General features: G+C 47.2%; 1 protein-coding gene across 1 annotated transcript in view; it reads left to right on the top strand.

Moving 5' to 3' along the window:
* The window catches only part of LOC143974989 (olfactory protein), a 41131-nt gene extending 33431 nt beyond the window's left edge, over nucleotides 1-7700 (top strand). Inside the window, exons 6-7 of the mRNA XM_077476899.1 lie at nucleotides 5744-5769; nucleotides 7577-7700. Coding sequence (XP_077333025.1) covers nucleotides 5744-5763 — 20 coding nt within the window. The 3' untranslated portion in view covers nucleotides 5764-5769; nucleotides 7577-7700. The remainder of the gene's footprint in view (nucleotides 1-5743; nucleotides 5770-7576) is intronic.
* Nucleotides 7701-25984: the final 18284 nt, after the last annotated feature.

The raw sequence follows: 25984 nt of genomic DNA, 5'->3' as shown, positions 1-25984 counted from the left end.
CCGGAGTTGGTATGCGCTGTACGCGTCGAGTGGTGGCTCTGTAAGTCCCGCCACAGCCTGTAGACTCGGGAGATCCCCAGCAGGCCACGCCCCTCGCAATCGGTGCTTACCCGAATCCACCAGCTGCCGCAATCGTTTGTTAGTGAACCCCGGGGGAAATTCCGGATTCCCCACTATCGGGGTCATTGGGGAAGGGAGGGGCGAGATATCGGTGGTACGGAATAACCTCCTCGTCACTGCCAGTGTTGCCCCGATGAGCGGGTGGTCCCGCAGATCCCTGGGTGGGGATGCCAGGAGCCACGGGGAGGTCAAGAGAGGGATGGACGCATCCTCCATCTCCATCTTCACCCACTGTTTGTGTGGGCCGTGGCAATGCCAATCCACGACCCTAGTCAGCAGAGTCGCCCTGTAATACCTACACAAATCGGGGAGACCCACCCCCCCTTGGTCTTTGGGTCTAGCAAGGGTCTGGAGTTTGGCCCTGGGAGGCCTCCGCGCCCAGATGAAATTCCTAAGGAGGATCTGCAACTGCGCAAAGAATCTCGGAGGAACGCGAATAGGCACAGTCTGTAAAATATATAGGATCCTAGGCAGCGCCGTCATTTTAAAGGCGCTGCAACGCCCAAACCAGGTTAACGCCAGGGAGTGCCATCTCTCCAAGTCGGACTTCAGCCTGTGCAACAGGGGGGTATAATTATTCAGGTACAATTGCGCCGGGTCCAAAGTAACATTGATCCCCAAGTATTTAATAGAATCAGCTGCCCAGGGGAATTGGAAAGCCGAGCGAAGACCACGAGTCTCCGCGTCAGGGACAGAGACGTTCAGGACTGCGGACTTGGCGCAATTGACCTTGTAATTCGACAAGGCTCCGTATACGCGGAGTGCTTCCAAAATATTCGGAAGGGAGACATGGGGAGTGGAAACAAAAAAAATTAAATCATCCGCGTAGGCCGCGAGCTTGTGGTGGGCCGAGGGCTTCCGAAAACCGGTTATGTTTGGATCATTGCGTATATGGCACATGAAGGGTTCTAGTGTCAAAATAAAAATAAGGGGGGACAGGGGGCAACCCTGCCTCGTCCCATTCGTAATTGGAAAAAAGTCAGAGCGCCAATCGTTCACGCGCATAGCCGCCGAGGGTTTGGAATATAACGTCGCTATCCAGCCCTGCATACATGGGCCCAGGCCGATATGGGACAGAGTGGCCCGCAAAAAATGCCAGGCCACTCTGTCAAAGGCCTTCTCCGCGTCGGTGGAAAGCAGTAGAAAGGGCCTCCCCCCCACCCGAGCTGCATGAATCAAGTTGAGGACCCGAGTCGTATTGTCTCGGGCTTCTCGCATGGGGACAAACCCCACTTGATCGAAGTGTATTAAATTCGGGATATGAGGTGCTAATCGGTTGGCAAGGATCTTCGCGAAAAGCTTCAAATCAACGTTCAGGAGTGCGATTGGGCGGAAGCTCCCACACTGCGACAGGTCCTTGCCTTCCTTGGGAAGCAAGGATATGTATGCCCTAAGCGAGTCTATATGCAGTCCATCGCCCCTCTTCGCAGCATTAAACGTCCGCAGGAAGTGCTGTGCTAGAAGGTCCGTGTAAGTGCGGTAGTACGACAAAGTGAGGCCGTCAGGTCCTGGTGCCTTCCGGGGCTCCATTTGAGCCAGTGCCACCTGAAATTCCTCTGCGAAAATGTCCACCTCCAGGGAGTCACAGACCTCCGCAGGAAGAGTCGGCATCCCAGAGGCCCCGACGTACTCACCTGCCGCCACCTGTCTAGACACGATTGCTTCTGCGCTCTCCCCCCTGTGGAGATTATAAAGGTCCTGGTAATAGTCAAAAAATTCCCTCGCCATGTCCTTAGACGTATTAACCCTAGAGCCCTGTCTAGTAGTAATATAGGGGATAAAGGTGCGCTGTCTTGGACCCCGAAGGGCTCTCGCCGGCATCGCACTAGGCTTATTGGAATATTCAAAAAATGAACGTTTCGCCCAAGCCAACCGAGAAACCGTCTTCTGATACAGAAGGCCCCGCAGGTTCTCCCTGGCCCGGGCCAGGGCCTCCAAATGAGTTGCCGCTAGAGACCTCTTATGCAGAAGTTCAAGAGAGCGCACCTCCCTGATCAATGCTTCAATTTGCCTATTTCTCTCCCGTTTTTTCTGAGCTCCAATCCGAATCAACACCCCCCTCACTACACACTTATGTGCCTCCCACACGCTCGAAGGGCTCAAGGCCGGGTCTACGTTCTCCCGAAAATAACACTTAAGTGTCTCCCCTATCTCTGTCCGAGTGTCAGGGTCCTGCAGCAAGGATTCATTGAGCCGCCAAGTGGGGGGCGAGCGGACGTCCAAGTCCCAAGCCAGAGTCAAATGTATTGGGGCGTGATCCGAGAAAGAAATATGGTCAATCTGGGCAGAAGTCACCATGGGGAGGTCTTTATGTCGGATCTGAAAGCAATCAATCCTGGAGTAAGTATGATGCACCGGGGAGAAGCAAGTATAATCCCTCTCCGCCGGGTGCAGGACCCTCCAAGGATCAATCAAGTTCAGACCATGTAGTTCCACCCTCAGTTTTTTGAGGCAGGAATAAGTAAGGTGTGACGCCCCCCTGGACACGTCCACCAGTGGTTCCTGAGCGTAGTTGAGATCCCCACCCATCAAGAGCACCCCCTCACTAGCCTCCAGAAGTATAGGGGCCAAGGCTCTCATAAAACCTAAGTGGTTCGAGTTCGGAAAGTAGACATTCAGCATGGTAATGATATCTTAAATTTTCATCTTTAAACTCACCCCTGTATCCTATTTTGGGTAATCCAAATGTCCCATCTGGCCCAGAGCCAGGAGTATTTGGGAAACTGAAAGAGAAAGTATGCTTCCAAGCTTCGCATTTCTCAAGGTCTGATAACTGGCCAACAATAGAACTTCTAATGCAACCAGGAGGACAATATGAAATACCTTTCCGACAGGCATGACGGATTAGACATTTTCTGGAAACATTGGGGTCACTGGAAAGTTATAGACAACCATGTACAAAATTTGAGAGGTATTGTGAGGAAAAGGGGCCTCTCTCTCATGTTATTTCCAAGATATATGCTCTGTTGACAGCCCCTCTGGAGGACATTAGAATGCTAAGCTTGGGAAAGTGGGAAAGAGATCTGGAACAAATTTTTACAACAGACCAACGACAGAAAATAATACATCTAACTTAGCAAGACACAGGAGTTGAATTATAAATTATTAATGCGTTGGTACTATACCCCCTCACTAATGAATAAATTCTCTCCAGAAACATCAGATAGGTGCTGGAGGGGCTGCCAAGTGAGAGGTACTATAGCACATATGTTCTGGACAGTTCTGGCAAGAAGTTCAGAGAATTACCCAATTATTTACTGAATATCCTATTCCTGAGGATCCGGCATTTTTCCTTCTGCAATGCTCACAAATCCCAATGGAGAGATATAAAAATTCGATCATAAGTCACTTGGTAAATGCAGCCAAAGGCTGCATCACTAAGTGTTGGAAAGATCCAAGAGCACCCCAGATATCCATGAGGCTCAATAAAGTAAGAAGCATTGGGATAATGGAAAATTTGACACCTATGCCTCTGGATAGAAGAGAACATATATCTCAAATTTGGGAGTCTTGGGAGATATTCTTGCAAACAGAAGAGAGAAAAAAGCTGACCGGAGAGGAATAAAGGGAGTAGTTTAGCCGGGAACATTAAAATGGTGATATATAGGCATATGATCCTGAACCTATCTGGACAGGGAGGCCACTGAGGGGGGAAAGGGGCTGGAGCCAGCTTGTTATTGCTGGTTTTAGAAGCCCCTCGTTGAGTTTGGGGCTTCAGAATAGGAGGTTGTAAAGAGGAATTGATAGTGATATGTGTGTATAAAAATAACTGGATTACAGATCTAAAATCTGAAGATTATTTTGTTTGAAATATGACCGTAAAATTATGAAATTAGGAAGCAGCGTGTAATTGCTATTATTGACTTATTTCTGTTTTCCTGTAAAGAAATAAAGAATAAAAAAATAAAAAAACGAAAATGTAAAGCTACTTGAGCAGTGTTCAACCCATCTCGATTTTGTCCCAGGAAGGAGACAGAAAGTCCTTGTACCTCTGCTGGAACACCGTGCTGTATACTGTATGGAGCTGATGCTCCATACAGTATATACAGGGCTTCCAGCACTGACATGTACTAGTGAAGGTAATGGTTTGTTTGGACCACTTTGGTTTAAATTAAGTATTTAAAGTTAATTAAATCTGGAGTTCGGCTTTAAGATGCCATTCACCTCAGTCTGTGTGTCTAACCCACATGTGTAAGGCTGGCCATACATTAAACACGTTTCTTGTAGATTTACCAAAACCATATAATATGAGGTCAAATTTAAACACTTTCAATTTGTATGCAATCAGGCAGGCCCTTGTACTACATAGTTGAAGGCAAATCTAAAGCAAATTGAATAAGAAAATGTAATAATGTATGGCCAGCCTTAACCTGCATTGCATTAAGATAGCCTGATAATATTATTGGACTATCCAATGATGAGTAATGGATTTAAAGTGGATCTTCACTCCCCAGGCAATCTTCAGTTCTATCCACCTCTCTTGAAATCGTGCTGTTTTTAAAAAAAAAAAATTTTTAGAAACAGGTTGGCAAGATACCATTTAAGGACTTTTAGTGGAGCCTTACTGTGTTCTGTATTTATTCAGCCCATGCCAGCATCATTGGTAAAATCTTCCTGAAAAATAAGTGTTTTTTGTCTTTGCAGTTGTTTTTACAGATTCTTAGCTCTTGACATGTTCATCCAGACCTTACCATGGCTTTTTTCAGACCAGCCGATAGGTCTGAGCATCTGCCTTTATAACCACCTGAGCATTCTCAGTGAAATAAGGAAAAGGGCCAACAACAAACTCAGCAGATATGAAGCTCCCACTGTAGGGGATAGCAGCTTTGATCTCCAGCTCTGTGCAGATTTCACACAATGCAGACAGTCACACAGACTGCAGATTTTTAATGACACATTTTTTGGTAGTAAAGGTTTTCTTTTAGTAAGCAACCTAAAACTGATATTTGGATTTTAGAGGATGAGGAGTCCAACCACTCTCAGACTTGAGGATAATGGAGGGGAGATCTCTGTAGTGGAGTTCCCAGCTCCTCCTAACTGCTGTGGTCATTTAAGGGTGTCTTTATCTGTTGCTTTTCTTTCCATGTAGATTGTGTTACATATAAAACAAAACAGGAGTGAGACTCCAAGTTAGGGGAGAGCATACCTCCCAACTTTTTGAGATGGGAATGAGGGACACCTATTAACAATGTAGGCATAGGACACACCCCCTGTCACGCCTCCTTAAAGTAGAATTATACTAAAAAAATTGATTAGGTAAACCCACAAGTGCTTTTCTTTACCCTACTATTCTTTTATACCGGCTGTTGAAATTTACAAATGTAGCCGTTTAAAAATTGTATGAAAGGTTTAGCACTGGGGAACACTTTTTCAAAGATAAAAATGTGCATTTTATATACAACTATATAGATCAGACCAAAATGAGGGACAAATGAGGGGGGAAGAGGAACAGAGGAACTTTGTTCCAAATCAGGCACAGTCCGGAGCTATGGGAGAGCCTCATACATTGTGAAATATGAGTTTCTGATGCGGTGACCCTTGAAAAGAAGCACATGGCATAGCACATATAGTATGGATCTTACAATATTCTTTATAACTGACCTCTGACCTCTTGTCTTTACAGCAACTTGTGTCCCTAAATGATTGTAGGTAAGTTTGTTATTTATTTCACAAACACCTACTGCATACTAACACTGGGCTAAATGAATGAAAGCATCTAAAATTCAGTATTGGACAAACCAACCGATCAGCTTCTCAAGTTCATACTATGATATGCTGGGGAGGAGGAGTGTCCAGTCACAGCTTATTTCTCGAATCCTTCCACCTACATCTGACTTTTAGAGGAACGGGGACCACACAAATACCGATTTATTTTCATTATAAAGGTTCTGATGGGGTTTGAATATGTATTGTTTGTGTAAGCAGAACAAAAGGGTTCATTTTCATCTATGCAATGGTCCCTCACTGGTGCCAGAGTTTACTTTGGATGCTAGGCTTCAGGCCTCTTATTGCCTAGCGTGGAATGACATCACTCCTGTGCAAGAGCCAGTCATCCTGGCATTTAGAAACTTCACGGTGCTGTAAGATGAGCTGTGCATGTGCAACTCAGTTTACAGTGCCAGAGGAGATGGCAAGCAGGCAAGGACATTTTATTGCACAGGAAACATTGCATGTCTTTTGTGCAATAAAGGCCTGCCTGCTCGCTGTTCTTACAATGGAACTTTAGTTCTGCTTTGAAGCAAAACTAAACCTACCAATTGTTAACTGTTTCCCAAAAAGTTACATTCAAGGCATGTCAAGTGATCACTTTTACATTTACCAGCACTAGGGTGCTTCTGGCAGTGCTCAACTGAACTGTCAAGCCATTAAAGGCTGGTGTCATTGCTGATCACTTGTGTAGCACCATGGCACCTACAGATCAAACAGAGGCTAAGATGGCAGCTTCCTCAGCTTCTGAGAATAGGTGGGTTTAGTTCTGCTTTAAAGGTGGGGCCATTGGCATCACATGTCACAACACACTGCTGTGCAGTGACTTGAATGACATGTACTGTGACATTTTAAACTTACAAAAAAAAAAAAGTGAACAGGGATGGGCTGTAACAGTAAAGCTCTGACCTTAATGAATAATGTGCAGGCAGTCCCAGTCGTGCCTATTGGAACACAGCGGCTGCACGAAAAGAACCACTGGTCTCAATGTGTATGCATTCGGGGACAGGCATTTGCATGGCTGTCATGACAGTGTATTGTTTCTGTACTGAACTATCCTTGTAAAAATAGCATTTCCCTGGCTGTCAGGTTGATATAATGCCTTCTTCAAGCGGAGTTCCACCCATTTAAAAGTCAGCAGCTACAAAAAGTGTAGCTGTTGATTTTTAATAATCAGACACTTACCTGTCCTAGGGTCAAGCGATGCAGGCATACGAAGCCCTGCTCCTCTTCCCCTCCCTCTCCACGGTTCCGGCATTCTAACTGTGGGCTTCACAGCCAGGTGCGCACTGCGCATGCATGATGTGAATGGCGGGGCAATCTTCTGGGACCTGTGACATGTCCCAGAAGATTGCGGAGGAGGGAGGGGGGAGAGGTGAACTTCCTTCCGGCGCCACAGAGCCATAGGAGGAAGTGGGAGCTGGGTGCTCATAAAAACTGGGTACCCCCCCAAAAAAAAAGACATGACAAATGTGGCATGTCAGGGGGTCACCATCACTTAAAGTAGAAGTTCCATTTTTGGGTGGCACTCCAATTTCAAGACATATTTTCTCCAGATCAGTGACTGAAAGTATTAAAGTTAGAGGATAAGAATAGTATAATAGTACTTTCAGAAGGAAACCAGCACCTCCTATAACTACTAGCCATGGCTCTAAACAGTCCAGATTCTATCAGTATTGACTGTGTGTTAAATATAACCTGCAAGTGAATGTTCTGTATTGAAGTGACCTCTGACCTTTGTGTTTTACAGATGAGATCCTTTCCAGTGAACCCCAAGCTTTACCCATCCCTCACTATACTTCAGGTCACCTTTGTATCCAAAACGCCCCTCTCCTCTCTTCCTATTATGAAATAAAACAAATCAATAACGCAAAGCTTCCTCTGTTTATTTACCAGCTGTGAAGTGCTTATAGGTAGTCCTACACTGCTTGATTTTCTTTTGATCCGCCTGCAGCAATCAATCGATCCCCCAGTCACTAAGGCCTCTTTCACACTGAGGCGCTTTGCAGGTGCTAAAGTGCTGAAAATAGCGGCTGCAAAAAGCACCCTGAAAGAGCCGCTCAGTGCACTCCAATGTGAAAGCCCTGAGGGCTTTCACACTGGAGCGGTGCGCTTGCAGGACAGTCAAAAAAGTCCTGCAAGCCACATCTTTTTTAGAGCGCTGTAGGAGCGGTGTATGTACCGAACCTAAAGCGCCCCTTCCCATTGAAAACAATGGGGCAGCGCTCCAAACCCGCCTGCAAAGCGTCGCTGCAGCGGCACTTTGCGGGCGGTTTTAACCCTTTTTTGGCTGCTAGCGGGGGTTAAAACTGCCCCGCTAGTGGCGGATCAGCGCCGCTAAAATGAAAGTAAAGCTCCGCTAAATATAGCGCCGCTTTACCGCCAGCGCTCTGAGCGCCCCAGTGTGAAAGGGGCATCACAATGTGGATGGAGGAATCCCCACTGAAGGTTAATGTATTTTGAATACCTGAATAGTGACTGCATCTGATAAGATAAAAATCAGCTGATCTGGATGGAAAATTGACTATTGCTTGGCCAGGTGGAGCTTGTAGGGCAAGCCACAGCTTGAATTTGGGCTTATCCAGTAAAATATTCAAGCCATCTATATACTAGTAGATTTTCAAACAAACATTTGTACAAACATTTCTCAGTACATTCAACAAGTTGACAAATTATATTCAAATGTACAAACTTAGTAGGGAAAAAAACTGTGCTAAGAATAAAACATAGAAAACAATAATAGATTTGGATGGACCAGCCCGAAAAGCAGCAATAAATGTGAGATATAGCACAAACATAATAGCAAGGAGAATAAGTGCGCTAATTACAGTCCATACATCCAATTGTAGGGAATAACAGTTCCAATATTTGTATGTGGTTGAAAAACTTCAAAAGGATGACAACACACTAATGTAATCACAAATAAATGTCCCACCACCTCATAGAAAACATGCTTACCAGACAGCAAGCAAATTAGGGCAGATGGCTTTAACCCAGCCCTTTGCTTTTCACAATCAGGATTCAGCATACAAGTTGATGTAACCCTCAATTGGATAACATAGATTGGTGGCTCCGTGGAAAATGATTTGACAATCAGCCCAGAAAAAAAGAAATAACACTGCATTGCACCCCAGTGATGTTAATGCAGACAAATGAACCGCCACCACACAGAGAACACGCCTACCAGACAACCCACAGGGATAAGCATATGGCTTTAGCCCAGCCCAGGCCAGGCCTTTGCTCGGCAGCAAACCCTAGGATAATATAAACTGATAGATTCTCAGGTGATTTAACACTTGCCAGACACCACCAGCCACATCATTTTGACTTCAACTTTAGGCAGACAGTATCCACAATGACAAAATAAAGGATACCAGGTACAAAGGAGGATACTATTCCACTGACTGAGCAAAAATAACAATCATATCAAGATTATTGAGGAATTACCCACGGAGTTGCGGACCATATGTTAAATCACTTGAGAATCTATCATGCTTAATGATGCTTAAAGTGAAGCAATAAAAAAATAAAAAATAAAATTCCTTTAAATATAGTGCTTTGGGGTGTCCCCTTTGCCTGATGTAATGGCCCATCTGTACCGTGTAACCTGCTGCTGCAAAACTGACATATATAACAAAAAACAAAAACAAACTAAATTTAAATTGATTTTCCCCTGCAAGCTTTCTTTATTTAGTAAACAATGGCTCAGGGAGCCAGTCTGTATGATGAGGCCACATTTTATTGCACTCAGAACAAGATTAGAGTTGTTTTGGATAAACTCTGCACCACAGTGAGCAAGCCTAATTTAAAGTGGTTGTATACCCACATTTTTAACTTTTACCTACAGGAAAGCCTATAATAAGGCTTACCTGTAGGTAAAAAAAATATTTCCTAAACCTGTACGGTTTAGGAGATATTCCCCTCGGTATGCGCCGCTGACTGCAGCGGCGCATGCGCACAAGGGGTTTCTCGCCGTCAAAATCCGGCAGCGGCCGAGCGGCCGGACTGAAATCTCCCGCGCGCATGCGCGGGAGTGACGATATCGCGGCTCCGGCCACTCACAGCGCCGGAGCCGCGATACACGGAAGAAACGCCAAGGGAGCATGTCAGCTCCCTCGGCGTGGATCGGGCCAGATGTCGGGGCCTCGTTCTAAAGTAAGTATTTCATAATGAGCTAGTATGCGGTGCATACTAGCTCATTATGCCTTTTGCTTTGCAGGTTTAAAAAAAAAAAATGTGCGGGTTTACTACCGCTTTAAAGAAGGCAAATTATAGTACACTCAGGCCCAAGTTCATGGGGGAACATGACTGCCAATTTGTTATTTAATCACTACTGGGCACTTAAACACCCCTCCTGCCCAGACCAATTTTCAGCTTTCGGTGCTCTCACTCTTTGAATGACAATTACTCAGTCATGCAACACTGTACCCAAATAATTTTTTTGTCCTTTTTTCCCCACAAATAGAGCTTTCTTTTGGTGGTATTTGATCACCTCTGGGTTTTTTATTTTTTGCGCTATAAATGAAAAAAGACAGAACATTTTGCAGAAAAAAACAAATTCTTCTTTGTTTCTGTGATAAAAGTATGCAAATTATTAATTTTTCTTCATACATTTTGGCCACAATTTATACTGCTACATATCTTTGGTAAAAATAACCCAAATTAGTGGATATTATTTGGTCTTTGTGAAAGTTAAAGAGTCTACAAGCTGTGGTGCAAATCATACAAAATTGATCCCATCTGATGTACTGGTGGCCTATCTCATTTCTTGTGACCCGAACAAGCCAGGAAAGTACAAATACCCCCCCAAATGACCCTTTTTTTTAAAATAGACATTCCAACGTATTTAGTAAGAGGCATAGTGAGGTTTTTGATGTTGTCATTTTTTTCTCACAATTCTTTGCAAAATTAAGATTGTTTAATTTTTTAACAATTTTTTCCACAAAATTGTCATTGTAAGCCCTTGTACACACGGTTGGAGAATCCGCCGGAATGTGTCCTATCGGACCGTGTTGTCGGATAATCCGACTGTGTGTGGTATGCATCGGACTGTTTCCGTCGGAATATCCATCGGACTCAATTTTCCAACTTGCTGGAAATATTTTCCGACAAACTGGTCCGATCGGACATACTCCGATCATGTGTAGAGAATTTTGATCGGACAAAGTGCCACGCATGCTCAATCAGATCAAATTCCTACACCAAAGCTATTGGCTACTAGCGTGAACGTAGTCCCGTCGTAACGAAATAACGTCATCACGTTCTGAGCGATCGGATTTTCCGACAACTTGGTCCGACCGTGTGTAGGCAACAGTTTCGGACACAATCCGTCGGACAAAATCCAACGGATTTGGTTGGCAGAATGTCCGACCGTGTGTACAGGGGCTTATAGGTTATTTCTCTCACATGGCATGTGTATACCACAAATGACACCCCAAAATAAATTCTGCTACTCCTCCTGAGTTTTACAATACCACATGTGTGGGACTTTTTCACAGCCTGGCCACTTAGAGAGGCCCAAAATTCAAGGAGCACTGTCACGTGTTCTAGGAGCATAAATTACACATCTAAATTGTTGACTACCTATTACACTTTTGAAGGCCCTGGAGCACCAGGACAATGACACATGGCACTGATACCACATGACACTGATGTGGCACTGATGACAGATGCCACTAATACGGGGCACTGATGACACGTGACACTGACAGATGGCACTAATATGTGGTACTGATTACAGATGGCACTTATACGTGGCACTGATGACAGATGGCACCAGTACGTGGCACTGATGACAGATGGCACCGATGACACGTGACACTGATGACAGATGGCACTGATACGTGGATTTGATGACAAGTGACACTGATAACAGATGGCATGTGACACTGACAGGTGGCACTGATGACAAATGGCACTGATAACAGATGGCATTAATATGTGGCACAGATGACACGTGACACTGATGTGGCACTTATATGTGGCACTGATGACAGATGGCACTGGGGACAAATGGCACTGGGGACAGGTGGCACTGACAGGTAGCACTGAGGACAGATGGCACTAACAGGTGGCACTGGGGGCAGATGGCAGTTTATTTTACTTTTTTTTTTTAAACTTACGGCCGCTGCAGCCGTTCATCCCTCCCTCCTCACATGCTGTCTGTGTGAGGAGGGAGAGCAGCGCTGAGAGATGATCTCATATGTTTACATATGAGATCATCTATCACTGGACACGCCGATCGCGCTGTAAATGGCCGCTGTGATTGGCCGTTTACAGCGATCTGCGATTGGCTGTGTCCAAGGGACATGGCCAGCACAGAACCTCCCCGATGTGCACTCTCAGGAGCATGCATTGCGGAAGTAAATAGGGGGACGTCCAGGGCCGCCCTCGCGGTAGGTAACGTCCTCGCTGTAGCCGTCTTTCGGCTATAGCGCGGGCGGGAAGTGGTTAACAATGTTATCCCCTCTCCGTAGGCTCATGTTACTCCCTTCATCAACCTCAGAATCAAGTAATGTCTGTGCACCTGTAACCACTTCAGCCCGGAAGATTTTACTCCCTTCCTGACCAGAGCACTTTTTGCGATTCAGCACTGCGTCGTTTTAATTTACAATTGCGTGGTCGTGTGAAGTGGCTCCCAAACAACATTTTTTTTCCCACAAATAGAGCTTTCTTTTGGTGGTATTTGATCAGCCCTGTGGTTTTTATTTTTTGTGCTATAAGCAAAAAAAGAGCGTCAATTTTGAAAAAAAAACACATTATTTTTTACATTTTGCTTTGATAAATGTCCCCCAAAAATATTTAAAAAAATAATAATAATTTTTGGTAAAAAAGGGGATAGTTTTATGGCATTTTTATTAATTTTTTTTTTTTAAATGGCGGCGATTATCGATTAATATCGTGACTGCGACATTATGGCGGACATATCAGACATTTTTGGTACCATTGTCATTTATACAGCAATCAGTGCTTACAAATGCACTGATTCCTGTGTAAATGACACTAGCAGTGAAAGGGTTAACCACTAGGTGGCAGTGTGGGGGTTAAGCGTGTCCTGGGGCGTGTTTCTAACTGTGGGGGCCGTGGCTGTGACATGTCACTGATCTCTGCTCCGATCACAGGGAGCAGGGATTAATGACACTGTCACCGGGCAAAACGAGGAGATGCTTGTTTACATTAGCATCTCCTCGTCCTTCCTCCCCATGAGGCGATCACGCGTATCCGCGACCCGACTCAAGGAGCTTGCCACAGGCGGCGCGCGTGGGCCGCCCCCTAAAGGACTACGTACAGGTACATGATTTTGCCTGTACGAGCCCTTCTGCTGCCGTATATCGTTGCGAGGCGGTCAGCAAGCAGTTAAGAAGCAAGTGGCTGACACTGTGTTCAAATAATTCAATTGTTTCCTCCATGCATGATGCTGGGGCTATGGCAGGAGTGGCTGTGGACAAGGCAGAGTAATCTGCTCTGGCAGCTGTGGTGGATTGCACACTAGTCTCTACTTGGGTTATAGACGATGAGGATGGTTTAGTATGTCAGTTCACCACTTCCTCTGCATGCTGTGGCTGGATAGCACGGCCAACGTAAGTAAAAAGAGACAAACGTGATTGTGGACAGACCACGTCCACCTTTACCTGTTGACACAGAAGCTGCTGGCCCCCTCATAGTGGCATGACAATGTCCACTTCTTCTTTTGGCCTCCCAGAAATGATGGGGGTGCTTATTACACAAATGTTTTGGATAATAGGAAATGGGTGATTGGATGCACTTTTTTAAAAGAAATGTGGTATACGATTGAGCACTACAACTAATGCACATTGAAAAACGAAAAAAAAAAAATGTATATAAAAAGGAGGGAACATCAGCATGGCAGCAAGACAAACTGCAGCTGACAATTTAAAAAAGGGGGGCAGGAGAACAACAATAATAAAAGGCGCAGCGAGAAAAAAAAAAGTGTCCAGTGTTGCTAGGTGGCGTTATGCTGGTGACTTTAGATAGACAAGGGCTTAAGTGGAAGTAAACTCATCGATTTAAACAGTTAAAACAAAAAGGCATGCCGGGAATGCTAACTGCACATTGGCTGTGCTCTCAGCCAAACTGTCAAACCATCCAATGGCTGGTGTCATAACGAATCACATGTGCAGCACCATAGCATTTGAAGATTAAACAGAGGCAAAGATGGCAGCTTCCTTGGCTGAAAACGAGGTCAGGTTACGCATGGATGGGGTGTCTCAGCCATTGGCAGAGATTTCTTTAAGCCCCTTGGCCTGCTGGGAGAGACTATTTTTTTTTGGGTGGAGTCAGGTGATCGGGGTTCTGTGCCACCCGGACGACTGTCTGGGAAGACGTGTTATGCTGCCCCGGGCTGCTAGGCTGAAAGTCTGAGGCCTATCCCAGGGACATCTGGCTGCTAGGCTGTCTGAGGCCTATCCAGAAGCAGGAGAAGCAGAACAGGGTTGGGACTGTAGGATTGGAGTCCAACCGAGAGTAACAATTCAGCCGGATGGGAACCAGTTGAGGTTGGAGGTAGAGGGGAAGCTGTTGCCACTAAGGGACCATCCACCTTGTTACCGGAGACCTCTGTGAGTGAGCTGGAGCTAGTACCAGAGCAGTCTTCTAACCACCCGGGGACGGTGAAGAAGTGGGAAAACTTCAGCAAGTGCCAAGTCAGGGACCCAGCAGGACAGCAAAGGTGACACTTGAGGAGCATCAGTGAGTGTCAAGCCAGGGACCCAGCAGGGAAGCGGGGGTGAAGCTTGAGTAATGGAAGTGGAAGAGCTCAAGAGATCCAGTGGCGATTGGGGCTGAGAGTCTAATGAGACATTGGGAGCTCAGTGAGTGAAGATCTACAGTGAGAGACTGTAGCGTGCAAGGAGAACTGTGTTACCAATAGTTAAGTACAATACCGTTAGACTGTTACAAGATGTGTTGCCATAGGAGACAGCGTGGTATTCGGCTGGAGGCCTTCCACTGTATAGCTGCCTACCTAAAGGAGTCTGCCAATAATCATTGCATCTACCTAAGGGTGTCCTGGCCTTAACCCTCTCTCCCACAGTACTTGTTTAAGAGACAATAAATCTCTTTGCATTCAAAAAGTGTCTAGCGCCCATCACTTTAGCTTGTATTACATCCAACATGTCTCGTAACCCATTCTACCAAGAAGGATGTCAGCTCTCCCTGACCCTGGAGGTCACCATTTGGCCTCGATAGGTCTGGGACCTTGCTACAGTAATATAACTACTAGAAATGGCTCCCAACAGTCCAGATTCTATCAATATTGACTGTGTGTTAAATATTACCTGCAGGTGAATGCTCTGTATTGCAGTGACCTCTGAACTCCTGTCAAGCTTTTCCCGGACCCCCCCCCCCCCCCCCCTCAATCTATCTTCAGCTCCCTTCCTGTCCAGTATTCTCTTTTCTTCTGAAATGAAACCCACAAATAAAGCTAAGCTGCTACTGCTTATCTGTTTTTTTTACAACCTAGAACATGGCCATACATGGCTTGATTTCAGCTTGCAGAAATCAGTCAACCCCCCCATTCACTCTGACAGCATGGATGGAGGAATCTCCACTGACGTCTATTGTATTCAGGCCACCTAAGCATCCGTGGCTGCTTGAACAGTGAATGCATCTCATAGGAGGCAATCACTGCTTAGCCAATAATTTTCTATATGGCAAAGGATCCTCTCACACAGACGGTCCGTCCAGCAAACTCAGTTTTGCTCAGTGGTGGATCGATTCGCTGATCTCTGGTGAGCAGGCGGATGACAGGTCCGTCTCTGCTCACTGTGTAGAGATGGACCTGTTAGAGCCCCGCTCTTCTCTAGGCAGTCCATTTTCATTCGATTCAATCCGCCAAACAGGTGGGAAATAGGGTCACTATCCATCTGGATTTCACGGACAGGACTGGATAGTAGTGGGCGTCAGCGCCATGTCACCGCTGACATCCACTGCTCCACAGGAGTGAATGGAGGCTGCGATCAGGTCCGCCTTAAAAACTGACAGGCGGACCTGGTCGGAAAGCCGGTGTGAAAGGGGCCTTAGTTGATTTTTAAATTGACTATTGTCAGGCCAGGTGATGCCATGGCTCAAATTTTGGCTGATCTAGCAGGACTTGGATGAAATTCAAGCTGTGCATCCAGGTGCATCCAATCATTCCGTCATCCTAGATTTGCCCTGCAGTATAAGGTCCTTTTCACATGGGGCGGACTTTGCCATTAGTCCGCCTGCTCAGGGAGGAATCTGTCTGCTGATCCCCACTGAGCAGGCTGATGGCTGGTCTGTGCCTACTCCAATCATGCAGAGCATACACAGACCACTCTCCTCCATGGGCGGTTGGATGTTAAAGGCACGGCTGTCCATTTACACCCGACTGCCATCCAATCTGATCCGCCAGACGGATCAGCCTTTTGTTTTTAGCAGATTGGATTGGATGTGGACAGGTGTAAACGGATACGTCTACGCTTACATCCACTGCTCCATAGAAGATAATGGAGGGTCTACCTGTCAATTTTTTCTGCCCATGTGAAAAGAGTCTTGTACTTCCATACCTCCCCACTTTCTGAAATGATAAAGAGGGGTACCTTTTGGCACACAGTATGTAGGCAAAGGACACATCTCTGCCATGACCCGGTAACACAGACCCTATTCTAATATGCAGAAAATGATTGGCTAAACCACACATGTGGTTTTCTGACCTCTATTTTTACTTTTATATCTGCTTATTAACCTCTTCCCGACCACTACACAACTAAATATGTCGGCAGAATGGCACGAGTGGTCAAAAGACAGTACAGGTACGTCCCTGTTAAGATGCGGCACTGTGGATGCGCGCACCTGTCCCACTGACTCGATGTCCACCGGGTGTCATGGAGCAGAAGAATGGGGAGATGCCTTTGTAAACAAGGCATTTCCCCATTCTGCCTATTGACATGACAGAGATCACTGCTCCTCGTCATCGGGTGCAGTGATCGCTATCATATATGTAGAAGGCCATCCCCCCACAGTTAGAATCACTCCCTAGTGATTCTCCCTAACCCCTTGATCGTCCCCTAGTGGTTAACCCCTTCCCTGCTAGTGTCATTTACACAGTAATCAGTGCATTTTTATAGCACTGATTGCTGTATCAATGACAATGGTCCCAAAATAGTGTCAAAAATGTCCGATGTGCCCCCCATAATGTCGGAGTCCTGATAAAAATCGCAGATCGCCGCCATTACTAATAAATTTTTTTTAATAAAAATGCCATAAAACTATCCCCTAGATGCTATAACTTTTGCGCAAACCAATTAATATATGCCTATTGCGATTTTTTTTTTTACCAAAAATATGTAGAATCCTATCGGCCTAAAATGAGGGGAAAAAAATGTTTTTTTTATATATTTTTGGGGGATATTTATTATAACAAAAAGTAATAAATATGGCGTCTTTTTCAAAATTGTGGCTCTTTTTTTTTTACAGTGCAAAAAATAAAAAATGCAGAGGTGATCAAATACCACCAAAAGAAAGCTCTATCTGTGGGGGAAAAAATAGGATTTTTTGTACTGTAAAATCCTTTTCTCTGTAATTCATTGACCGACACAGCTCCTCTCTTAGCCCACGTACACACAGTCGGAGATTTTGCCAACCAAATCCATCGGATTTTTACCGTCGGATTTAGTCCGACGGATTGTGTCCGAAACTGTTGCATACACACGGTCGGGCCAAGTTGGCGAAAAATCCGATCTTTCAGAACGTGATGACGTAATTTCGTTACGATGGGACTACATTCAGGCTAGTAGCCAATAGCTTTGATGTAGGAATTTGATCTGAGCATGCGTGGCACTTGCTCCGATGAAAATGCTCTACACATGATCGGATTAGGTCCATCCGGCCCAGTTGGTCGGGAAATCTTTCCAACATGTTGGAAAATTGGGTCGGACGGAGATTCGGACGGAATCAGTCCGATGCATACCACACACAGTTGGAATTTCTGACGACACAGTCCGATAAGACTCATTCTGACAGATTCTCCGACCGTGTGTACAAGGGCTTAGCCATTGGGTTGTTTGCCCTAATACTAGGAGATACTAGGCATAAGTTGTAACACAACACTCAGAACTCTTAGTTCCTCCCAGGGTCCCTTGGGCAACAACCCTCCAGTCTGCCAAACAGACCTCAGTTCGTCAACAAGCATTATAACGTAAAGAGAAAAAAGGAGGGTGGGTGCTTTGACGGTCGGTGAATTACAGAGAAAAGGATTTTACAATGAGTACAAAAAAATCCTATTTTCTCTTATATTCAACGACCGACATAGCTCCTCTCTTAGCCATTGGGATGTCCCCAAGCAGTGCCAAACGAGGGGTGATAAAAACAGCATAGCAACTTCATCCACCATGGCAAGTGGGAACTAGTGAAACTTTACCCACAAAAGACAACAGTGCGTGGAAAAACCACCACAAAACCCAGGGTACCCTCAACAGGAGTGATTACCCAAAACCGCACCAAAAACTGCGAAAGTAATGCAACAGCGCATTAACTTAACAGTACTGTGTTTTTATCGAAAAAACAGGAAATATATACTGCATATGCAATTGTAACTATACGGCCGCCTGCAAAACTTTGCGGCCAAAACAGGCATCAGCCGATGCACTGACGTCTACCTTGTAGAACTTGGTAAACGTAGGGACAGACGACCAGGTTACCGCTTTATACACCTGAGCGACAAATGCTTGGTGTGCGAAGGCCCAAGACGTTCCGATTGCCCTTGTGGAGTGGGCCGTGACCAGAAAGGGGGGCACCTGCCCCTTCAAGGCGTAGGCTTGGACTACAATCTGTCTGATCCACCTGGAAATGGTGGCCGACGAGACGGCCATGCCTTTCTTTGGACCAGCCACCAAAACAAACAGTGAGTCTGACTTCCGAAAGGGAGCCGTGGCAGACAAATACCCTTCAGAGCTTGAACCACGTCGAGAGCGTGAAGGGCCACCTCCTTAGGGTGCTTCGGTTTAGGACACAGAGATGGTAATACAATGTCCTCATTGATATGAAAAGCCGAGACCACTTTCGGTAGAAAAGACAGTTGCGGACGAAACACCACTTTATCCTTGTGGATAACCAGATAGGGCGACTTGCAGGACAAGGTCGCCAGTTCCGAAACCCTCCTGGCCAATGTGATGGTCACTAGAAAGACCACTTTCTGGGAAAGAGTCAACAGGGGAATCTCCCTGATTTTTTCAAACAGTGTTTTTTGAAGTGCCGACAACACCAGGTTCAAATCCCAAGGGGGCATTGGTGGACGAACCGGAGAGACTACATGTCGTACCCCCTGAACGAAGGTACTCACTAAGGAGTGAGACGCCAGGGGTTGCTGAAAAAACACAGCCAAGGCTGAAATTTGCCCCTTAATGGTGCTTAATGCCAATTTCTGGTCTACTCCTTGCTGAAGAAACAGTAGGATCCTGGATATAGAAAAGAAGTGCGGATCCCATCCCTTCTCCTCACACATGGAGATGTAGGCCTTCCAGGTCGATGGTATATCTTCCGAGAAGAAGATTTTCGTGCTCTGAACATAGTTGGGATCGCCAAGCCCGACAGACCCTGGTTCCTCAACACCTGGCTCTCAACAGCCATGCCGTTAAAGCCAGCGATGGTAAAGCAGGATGGAGAATGGGAGAATGGGACCTTGAGACAGAAGGTCCTCTCACAACGGCATTCGCCAGGGAGCGTCTGCCACCAGACGCACCAGGTCTGCATACCAAGGACGCTGAGGCCAATCTGGGGCCACCAGAATCCCTGGGATCCCCTCGGAAGCAGGCGTGGTAGCAGTTTCAGTAGAGGAAAGGCGTAGATCAGTTCATACTGATCCCACAGAGCCACCAGCGCATCTCACGCGTCTGCCCATGGATCTCTTGTCCTGGACACGAATCTTGGTACCTTTCCGATTGAGACAGAGGCCAGCCGATCCACGTCAAGTGTGCCCCACTTCAAGCACAGTAACCTGAACGTCTCCGGATGCAATGCCCATTCTCCTGGGTCCAGCAACTGCCACTTCTCCTCTCCCGGGATGTAAATGGCCAACAGGGCCGGTACGTGTCACTCTGCCCACCAAAGTATGTGAGCGACCTTCCGTGCAGCGGCTGAGGTTCTGGTTCCTCCTTGGTGATTGACGTATGCCACAGTAGTGGCGTTGTCTGACTGGATCCCGATCAGATGCCCTTGCAGTCGCATCGACCATGTGGAGAGGCACAGCCTGATCGCTCTCTATTCGAGCAGACTGATCGGCAACTTGGATTCTTCAGTCGACCAGAGGCCCTGAGCCGACTGAACCCCCATCACTCCACCCCAGCTAGATAGACTGGCATCCTTTGTGATCACTGTCCACTTCAGAGGAAGGAACGATTTCCCGGACTGAATCACTGGGGACCTCAACCACCAGATCAGTGAGTCTCTGACTGACTGGCTCAACTGGATCTGTCGATCCAGGGACAACTGAGATTTGTCCCATTTTGTCAAAATCTCCTTCTGCAGGACTCCGGTGTGAAACTGGGCATAAGGTACTGCCTCAAAGGAGGCTACCATGAGTTCCAGTACTCGCATGCAAAAGCAGAGCGACGACCACTTGCGATTCATCAGCAGTTTTACCGCGGCTCTGAGAGTCTGCAGTTTGTCTGAAGGGAGAAACACTCTTGCTCCCCTGGAGTCCAGCAGCCTAGGTACTCCAGACGCTGGGTCGATTCAATCACCGACTTCTTTAGGTTGAACAGCCACCCAAATTCTTGCAGGGTCTGCATGGTGATTGCTCTAATTCTGAGGCGGAAGATGCCCTCAGGAGGAGAACATCTAGGTATCCCACGTTGCCGTAGCAATGCCAAAACCCAGAGCCAATACCTTGGTAAAGACTCGAGGGGCTGATGCCAGACCAAAAGGAAGAGCCACAAACTGGTAGTGGGCTTCCCCGACTGCAAACCGCAGAAATTTTTGATGCCGCGGGCATATGGGTATGTGCAGGTACGCATCCTGGATCTCTAAGGATGCTAGGGAGTCCCCTTGATGGAGTGCAGCGACTACTGAGCGAACTGATTCCATTCTGAACCTCTGCACTTTCACAAGTGATTGAGGGCTTTTAGGTCCAAGAATGGACATACCCCTTCCTTCTTGGGAACCACAAACGTATTTGAGTAGAATCCCTGGAAGCGTTACGATTCTGGAACCGGTACAACCACCCCGCGATTCACCAGGTCCCTTACTGCCCCCAAGAGGGCCTCCCGGCGAGCTGGGGAAACAGGTATGCTGGAGGGGAAGAATCTGTTTGGTGGCCAAGAGAGAAATTCTATCTTGTAGCCTGAGGAAATCAGATCGCAGACCCATCGGTCGGAAAACTGAGAGGACCACCGGGCTGCAAACTCCCAAAGGCAACCCCCCACCTGAGACATGGGTGGGGGCAAACTTTCATGTGGTAGCACTTTTATTTGCAGGCTTGGTAGGCTTGCGGTTCCAGGGATGTTTTTGACCGTCCGTGGTCGTCCTGTCGGGCTGGGGGCGTTTTGCTGAAGCTCCGGGCAGATGAAAAAGCCGTTTGTGAGCGGAAAAAGAGGGCTCTTGCCTACGGCGTGGCTCCTTAGCCTTCCTGGCCTGTGGGAGTAGGGTACTCTTACCACCGGTGGCATTTTTAATAATGTCATCCAGAGAGGCTCCAAAGAGCTGGTCGCCAAGGAAGGGAAGATCCATCAGGGCTTTATTGGATGCCTGGTCATCAGACCAGCATTTTAGCCAAATCAGGCGTCTCAGCACCACAGCTGACACTGAAGCCCTGTATAACAGAGGGAGAGCATCCAGGGCCGTGTCACAGACGCACTTAAGGCCTTGCACTAGTTGGTCCGCTAGTTCCATGCAGACAGGAGAAGCCTGTTGCTCCCCCAATTCGCAGTGCAAAAGTTTTGCCCACTCAGTCAGTGTCTGCGGCACAAGTGCTGATGCCAGTATTGGTCGCACAGCTGACCCCATAACCGTAAACAAGGAACGAGCCACAGCCTCGGCCTTCCTGTCTGTGGGATCCTTGAATGGCGGAGTCCCCTCAACCGGGATCGTGGTTACTTTATTTAACCTGCATACTGGGGAGCCGACCATTTTTTGGAGAAGGCTCTCCTCAAAAGGGTAATGCACCGCCTTGTATTTGGGGTCCATGGCGAGTGACCCCATTCCTTGTAAACAAACTTGTCAAAATAAGTCAGATACAGGAACACCTTAGGTGAACGTGCTGGCTTGCGGGACCCAAAAGGGACCGGTACATCAGCAGAGGGATCTGCTGGCTCCTGAATCTTCAGGATATCATGCAGAGCTGTGATAAGTGCTCCAACAAGCGCTTTGTCGCTCCCGGACGGGGACTCATTCTCCCTGTCCAAACTGTCCTGGTCAGCGTCGTCTGACAAGACAGAGCAAGGGTCACCAGCCTCAGCAGGACCCGAGACTGCGTCAGAGCTCTCCCCAGAGGACGGTGGAGGGAGGGGGGCCGCTTTAGAACACCTTTCTTCCCACGCACCGCCTCCATCTTGGCAACAAACAAATTGAGGACCGCCATCAGGGTGCCCATGGGCACTGTGCAGTCTGCAGGTGACCCGGTTGCAATTGCCTGGATTTCGGGGGAAGAAACACCAGTTTCTGAAGCCATGCTGACCCTACCCTGTCTGCCACCCGAAGGGGACATAGGACAGTGACAGTCCCACCCTCCTTGCTGTCGCTGGCTGAGGGGCTCTTTCCCACCGGACTCACCACCCTGAGGAGTTCTGTGCTGTCCCACAAGTATTGCCTGTAGTCCCTGTGTGCTCCCAGGTGCAGGGGAAACAAAAGCTGTGTTGGTGGCAGCTGCGGTAATTAGCGCCAAACCGCTCTGAAATGTGCTCAGGCTTCAATAAAGCCCAGCGTCCAGTACAAAGACATAAAACACAGGGAAATGGCTGTGAGAGCACATGAGCTATGCTGCTGCTAGAGAACACTGAAAAAACATGTTCAGGCTTGCAGAAAATGGCCGCCAGTGTCCTGAATAGGAGATCACTAGGAAAATGGCCTCTGAAGCCCAGGAAGGTATGCTGCCCTCGACCACACCTAAAATGGCCGCCAGCAGCTCCATGAGGTACAGAAAGAAAAACGATGACAGAGAACACAGCCCAATACAAGACATCAGCAAACCCTCACAGGCACCTTCCAGGGGCATGAAACACAGGACCCCGATAGGCAGCACAGTCCCCCATCCCAGGTGAGAGCCCACCAGAGAGCCCCTGTATAGGCAAACACACCGCTCAGCAGCCACATGCAGCATCCCCCCGGGGGGAGGGAAGATAGGGACAGGGAGAGAAGAGAGGGAGGTGAGGGACCCCCGAATTGACCTCCCAGGGAATGCCCAGCTGCTCAGCCCCACCGAGGCAGGGAGAGCTGTACTTACCAGTCTGGAAGAGCTGGGAGACATTCCATTACAGACCCACTCACTGATCAGTACAGGGTGGCTGCTGGCCTTGGCCCACTGTGATGCAGACATCAGTAGCCCGGTCATATGTCTGCCCCAGAGCATAAAAGCTCAGGACCACCTCTGGAGCTGAGGTTTCGTTGTGGCCGACCTAGTGTGGAGCTCTGATCTGCACACTCTCGATGGTCGGACTGGGGAGACTACAAGGATAAGGGTATCCAACCTGTCACCCAGCCGGCTGTTGATAGCAGATCACAGGATCATTCATCTTGCGCAAAAAACCAAGCTTCTGCATAAATAAGCACGGACCGATGGGCCTGCAGGGTTCCTAGGTCCTTCTCCTTCACTAGGCAAAATAAAACTGAGGTCTGTTTGGCAGACTGAAGGGTTGTTGCCCAAGGGACCGCCCCCTGGGCGGAACTAAGAGTTCTGAGTGTTGTGTTACAACTAATGCCTAGTATCTCCTAGTAATAGGGCAAACTACCCAATGGCTAAGAGAGGAGCTGTGTCGGTCGGTGAATATAAGAGAAAGCACGTCAATTTTATTTGGGTGCAACGTCGCACGACCGCACAATTGTCAATTAAAGCAATGCAGTCCCGAATTTCAAAAAGTGCTCTGGTCAGGAAGGGGGTAAATCCTTCCAGGGCTGAAGTGGATAAAACAACAAAAAAAAAATAACAATAATAGAGAATTTGAGAAAAAGTTTAGTGCAGCATAACATGTTTTAGTAATAAAATAGTACATTTTATATGGCGATTTTAGATGCACAACATTTCAATAATAAATGTTTCCACAGAAGATTCACACATCATTCCCAATTAAAATGCGTGAATTTTGGGAGAAAACATTTACCAATAGACCTATTAAAGTATATTTAAAAGACAAATGTTTTCTTTTTAAATGTTTGATAGGGTAGGACAGGGTTAAAACCACTGTTATATATTTTTTTTGCCAGACCATTCAGTTGAACCAAAATCTTCCCATGAAGTTATATATGCATTTAAAAAAAAGTTATGCATGCTATCCATCTGCAAAAGCCTCCCTCTTTTAGGCATCCAAAAGCCCTAAGACTGCTGCTGGGTACTGCCATCTTGGATGTGATGTCAGCAGCCCCAGCAGACACTCAAGTGACAACCTATAGCAGTGGTCTCCAAACTGCGGCCTGAGGGCCAGATGTGGTCCTTTGCTTGCTTTTATCCAGCCCTTGGGGTACTAATTCATCCACTAATATCAACAATGGGGAATAATTACCCACCACTGAGACCAGTTAAGAGGCACAATTCCTTCCAATGACACCAACGATGGGACACAACAACTCCTCCCACTGACACCAACGAAGGGGCATAATTGCTCCCAATGACACCCATGGGGCACAATTCCTCCCAATGTCACCAATGATGGGGCACTGTTCTTCCCACTGACACCAAGGATTAGGCATTGTTTTTCCCCACTGATGTTGGGACCTGTTCTACTCCCAACAGCTACACTCTGCCCCCCCTGTAAAGCAGCGGTCCCCAACCTTTTTGGCACTGGGGACTGGCTGCATGGAAGAGAATTATGCCAAGGCCCGGATGGGGGGCCATGTGGGTTTTTCGCAGGCAATGGCTGGTGTTTGTGCTTTAATCATCACGGCACCATGGTTGTTATGGTGTCAGGATGATTGAAGCGCATTATTTCAATGATTACATTGTAATATAAAATTAAATAGTTCAATTCACCATAATGCAGAATCATTGGGAGCCCTGAGCTTGTCACTTGCCACCATCGCCCATCACCAGATGCAGCTTGTCACTTGCCACATCACATGCCACCAGAAGCAACCTGTGAAGTCACCTGCCACCAGATTCAGCTTGTCACTTGCCATGTCACCTGTCATCACATGCAGCTTGCCACCTCACCTGCCACCAGATTTGTATTGTCACTTGCCACTTCACCTACCACATGTAGCTCGTCACGTCACCTGCCACCAGATGCAGATTGTCACGTGTCACGTTGCCTGCCACCAGATGCGGATTGGCACTTCCCGTGTCACCTGTCAAGAGATGCAGCTTGTCATGTCAACCTGCCACCAGATGCGGATTGTCATTTGCCATGTCACTTGCTCCCAGATGCGGATTGTCACATGCCACGTCACTTGCCACCATATGCAGCTTTTTCACTTGCCACATCACCTGCCACCATATGCAGCTTGTCATTTGCCATGTCACCTGCCACCAGATGCAGCACATGTGCATTAACTGAGTCCCAGAGAGAGAGAGGGCAGGCAGTGACAGGTGATGTAATCTCTTTGTTGCTTGCATCTGCACAGTGGATGGAACAGAGGTGATGCAGGCAGGGCGGTGAGAGATGATGTCAACTCTCTGCTCTCTTGTTCGCCGGCCAGCTGGCTCTCTTATGCTGCCCACCAGCTCTTTCATGCTGGCCTCCCACCCACCAGCTAGCCGGATCTCTCATGCTATCTGACCGCCGTGGGGGGAAGGAAGAGAGGGGCCAAACTGCTGGCTGAGTTTGCAGCGGCAAAACTAAGTAGGCAGACTAGCGGTGCTTCCCTTTTTGGGTGGAGGCCTTCTTTAAAGCCCATCTCTGGGTGAAAATAGCCCCAGCAAGGGTTTGCAAAGAACCAAAAAAGCAGCTCCGGCAGCAACTCTCACCTTATATCAAGTGCTGCCTCCAGCAGGTAACATTTTCGAGTCACTAGGTGTCCTCAGTTTTGCAAGTCG

This window comes from Lithobates pipiens, unplaced genomic scaffold (genome assembly GCF_037356315.1).
Source record: "Lithobates pipiens isolate NorthernLeopardFrog02 unplaced genomic scaffold, aLitPip1_a1.2 Scaffold_1, whole genome shotgun sequence".
Lineage (NCBI taxonomy): Eukaryota > Metazoa > Chordata > Amphibia > Anura > Ranidae > Lithobates > Lithobates pipiens.
The sequence above is the reverse complement of the archived record's forward strand: the minus strand, read 5'-3'. Positions and strand labels throughout refer to the sequence as shown.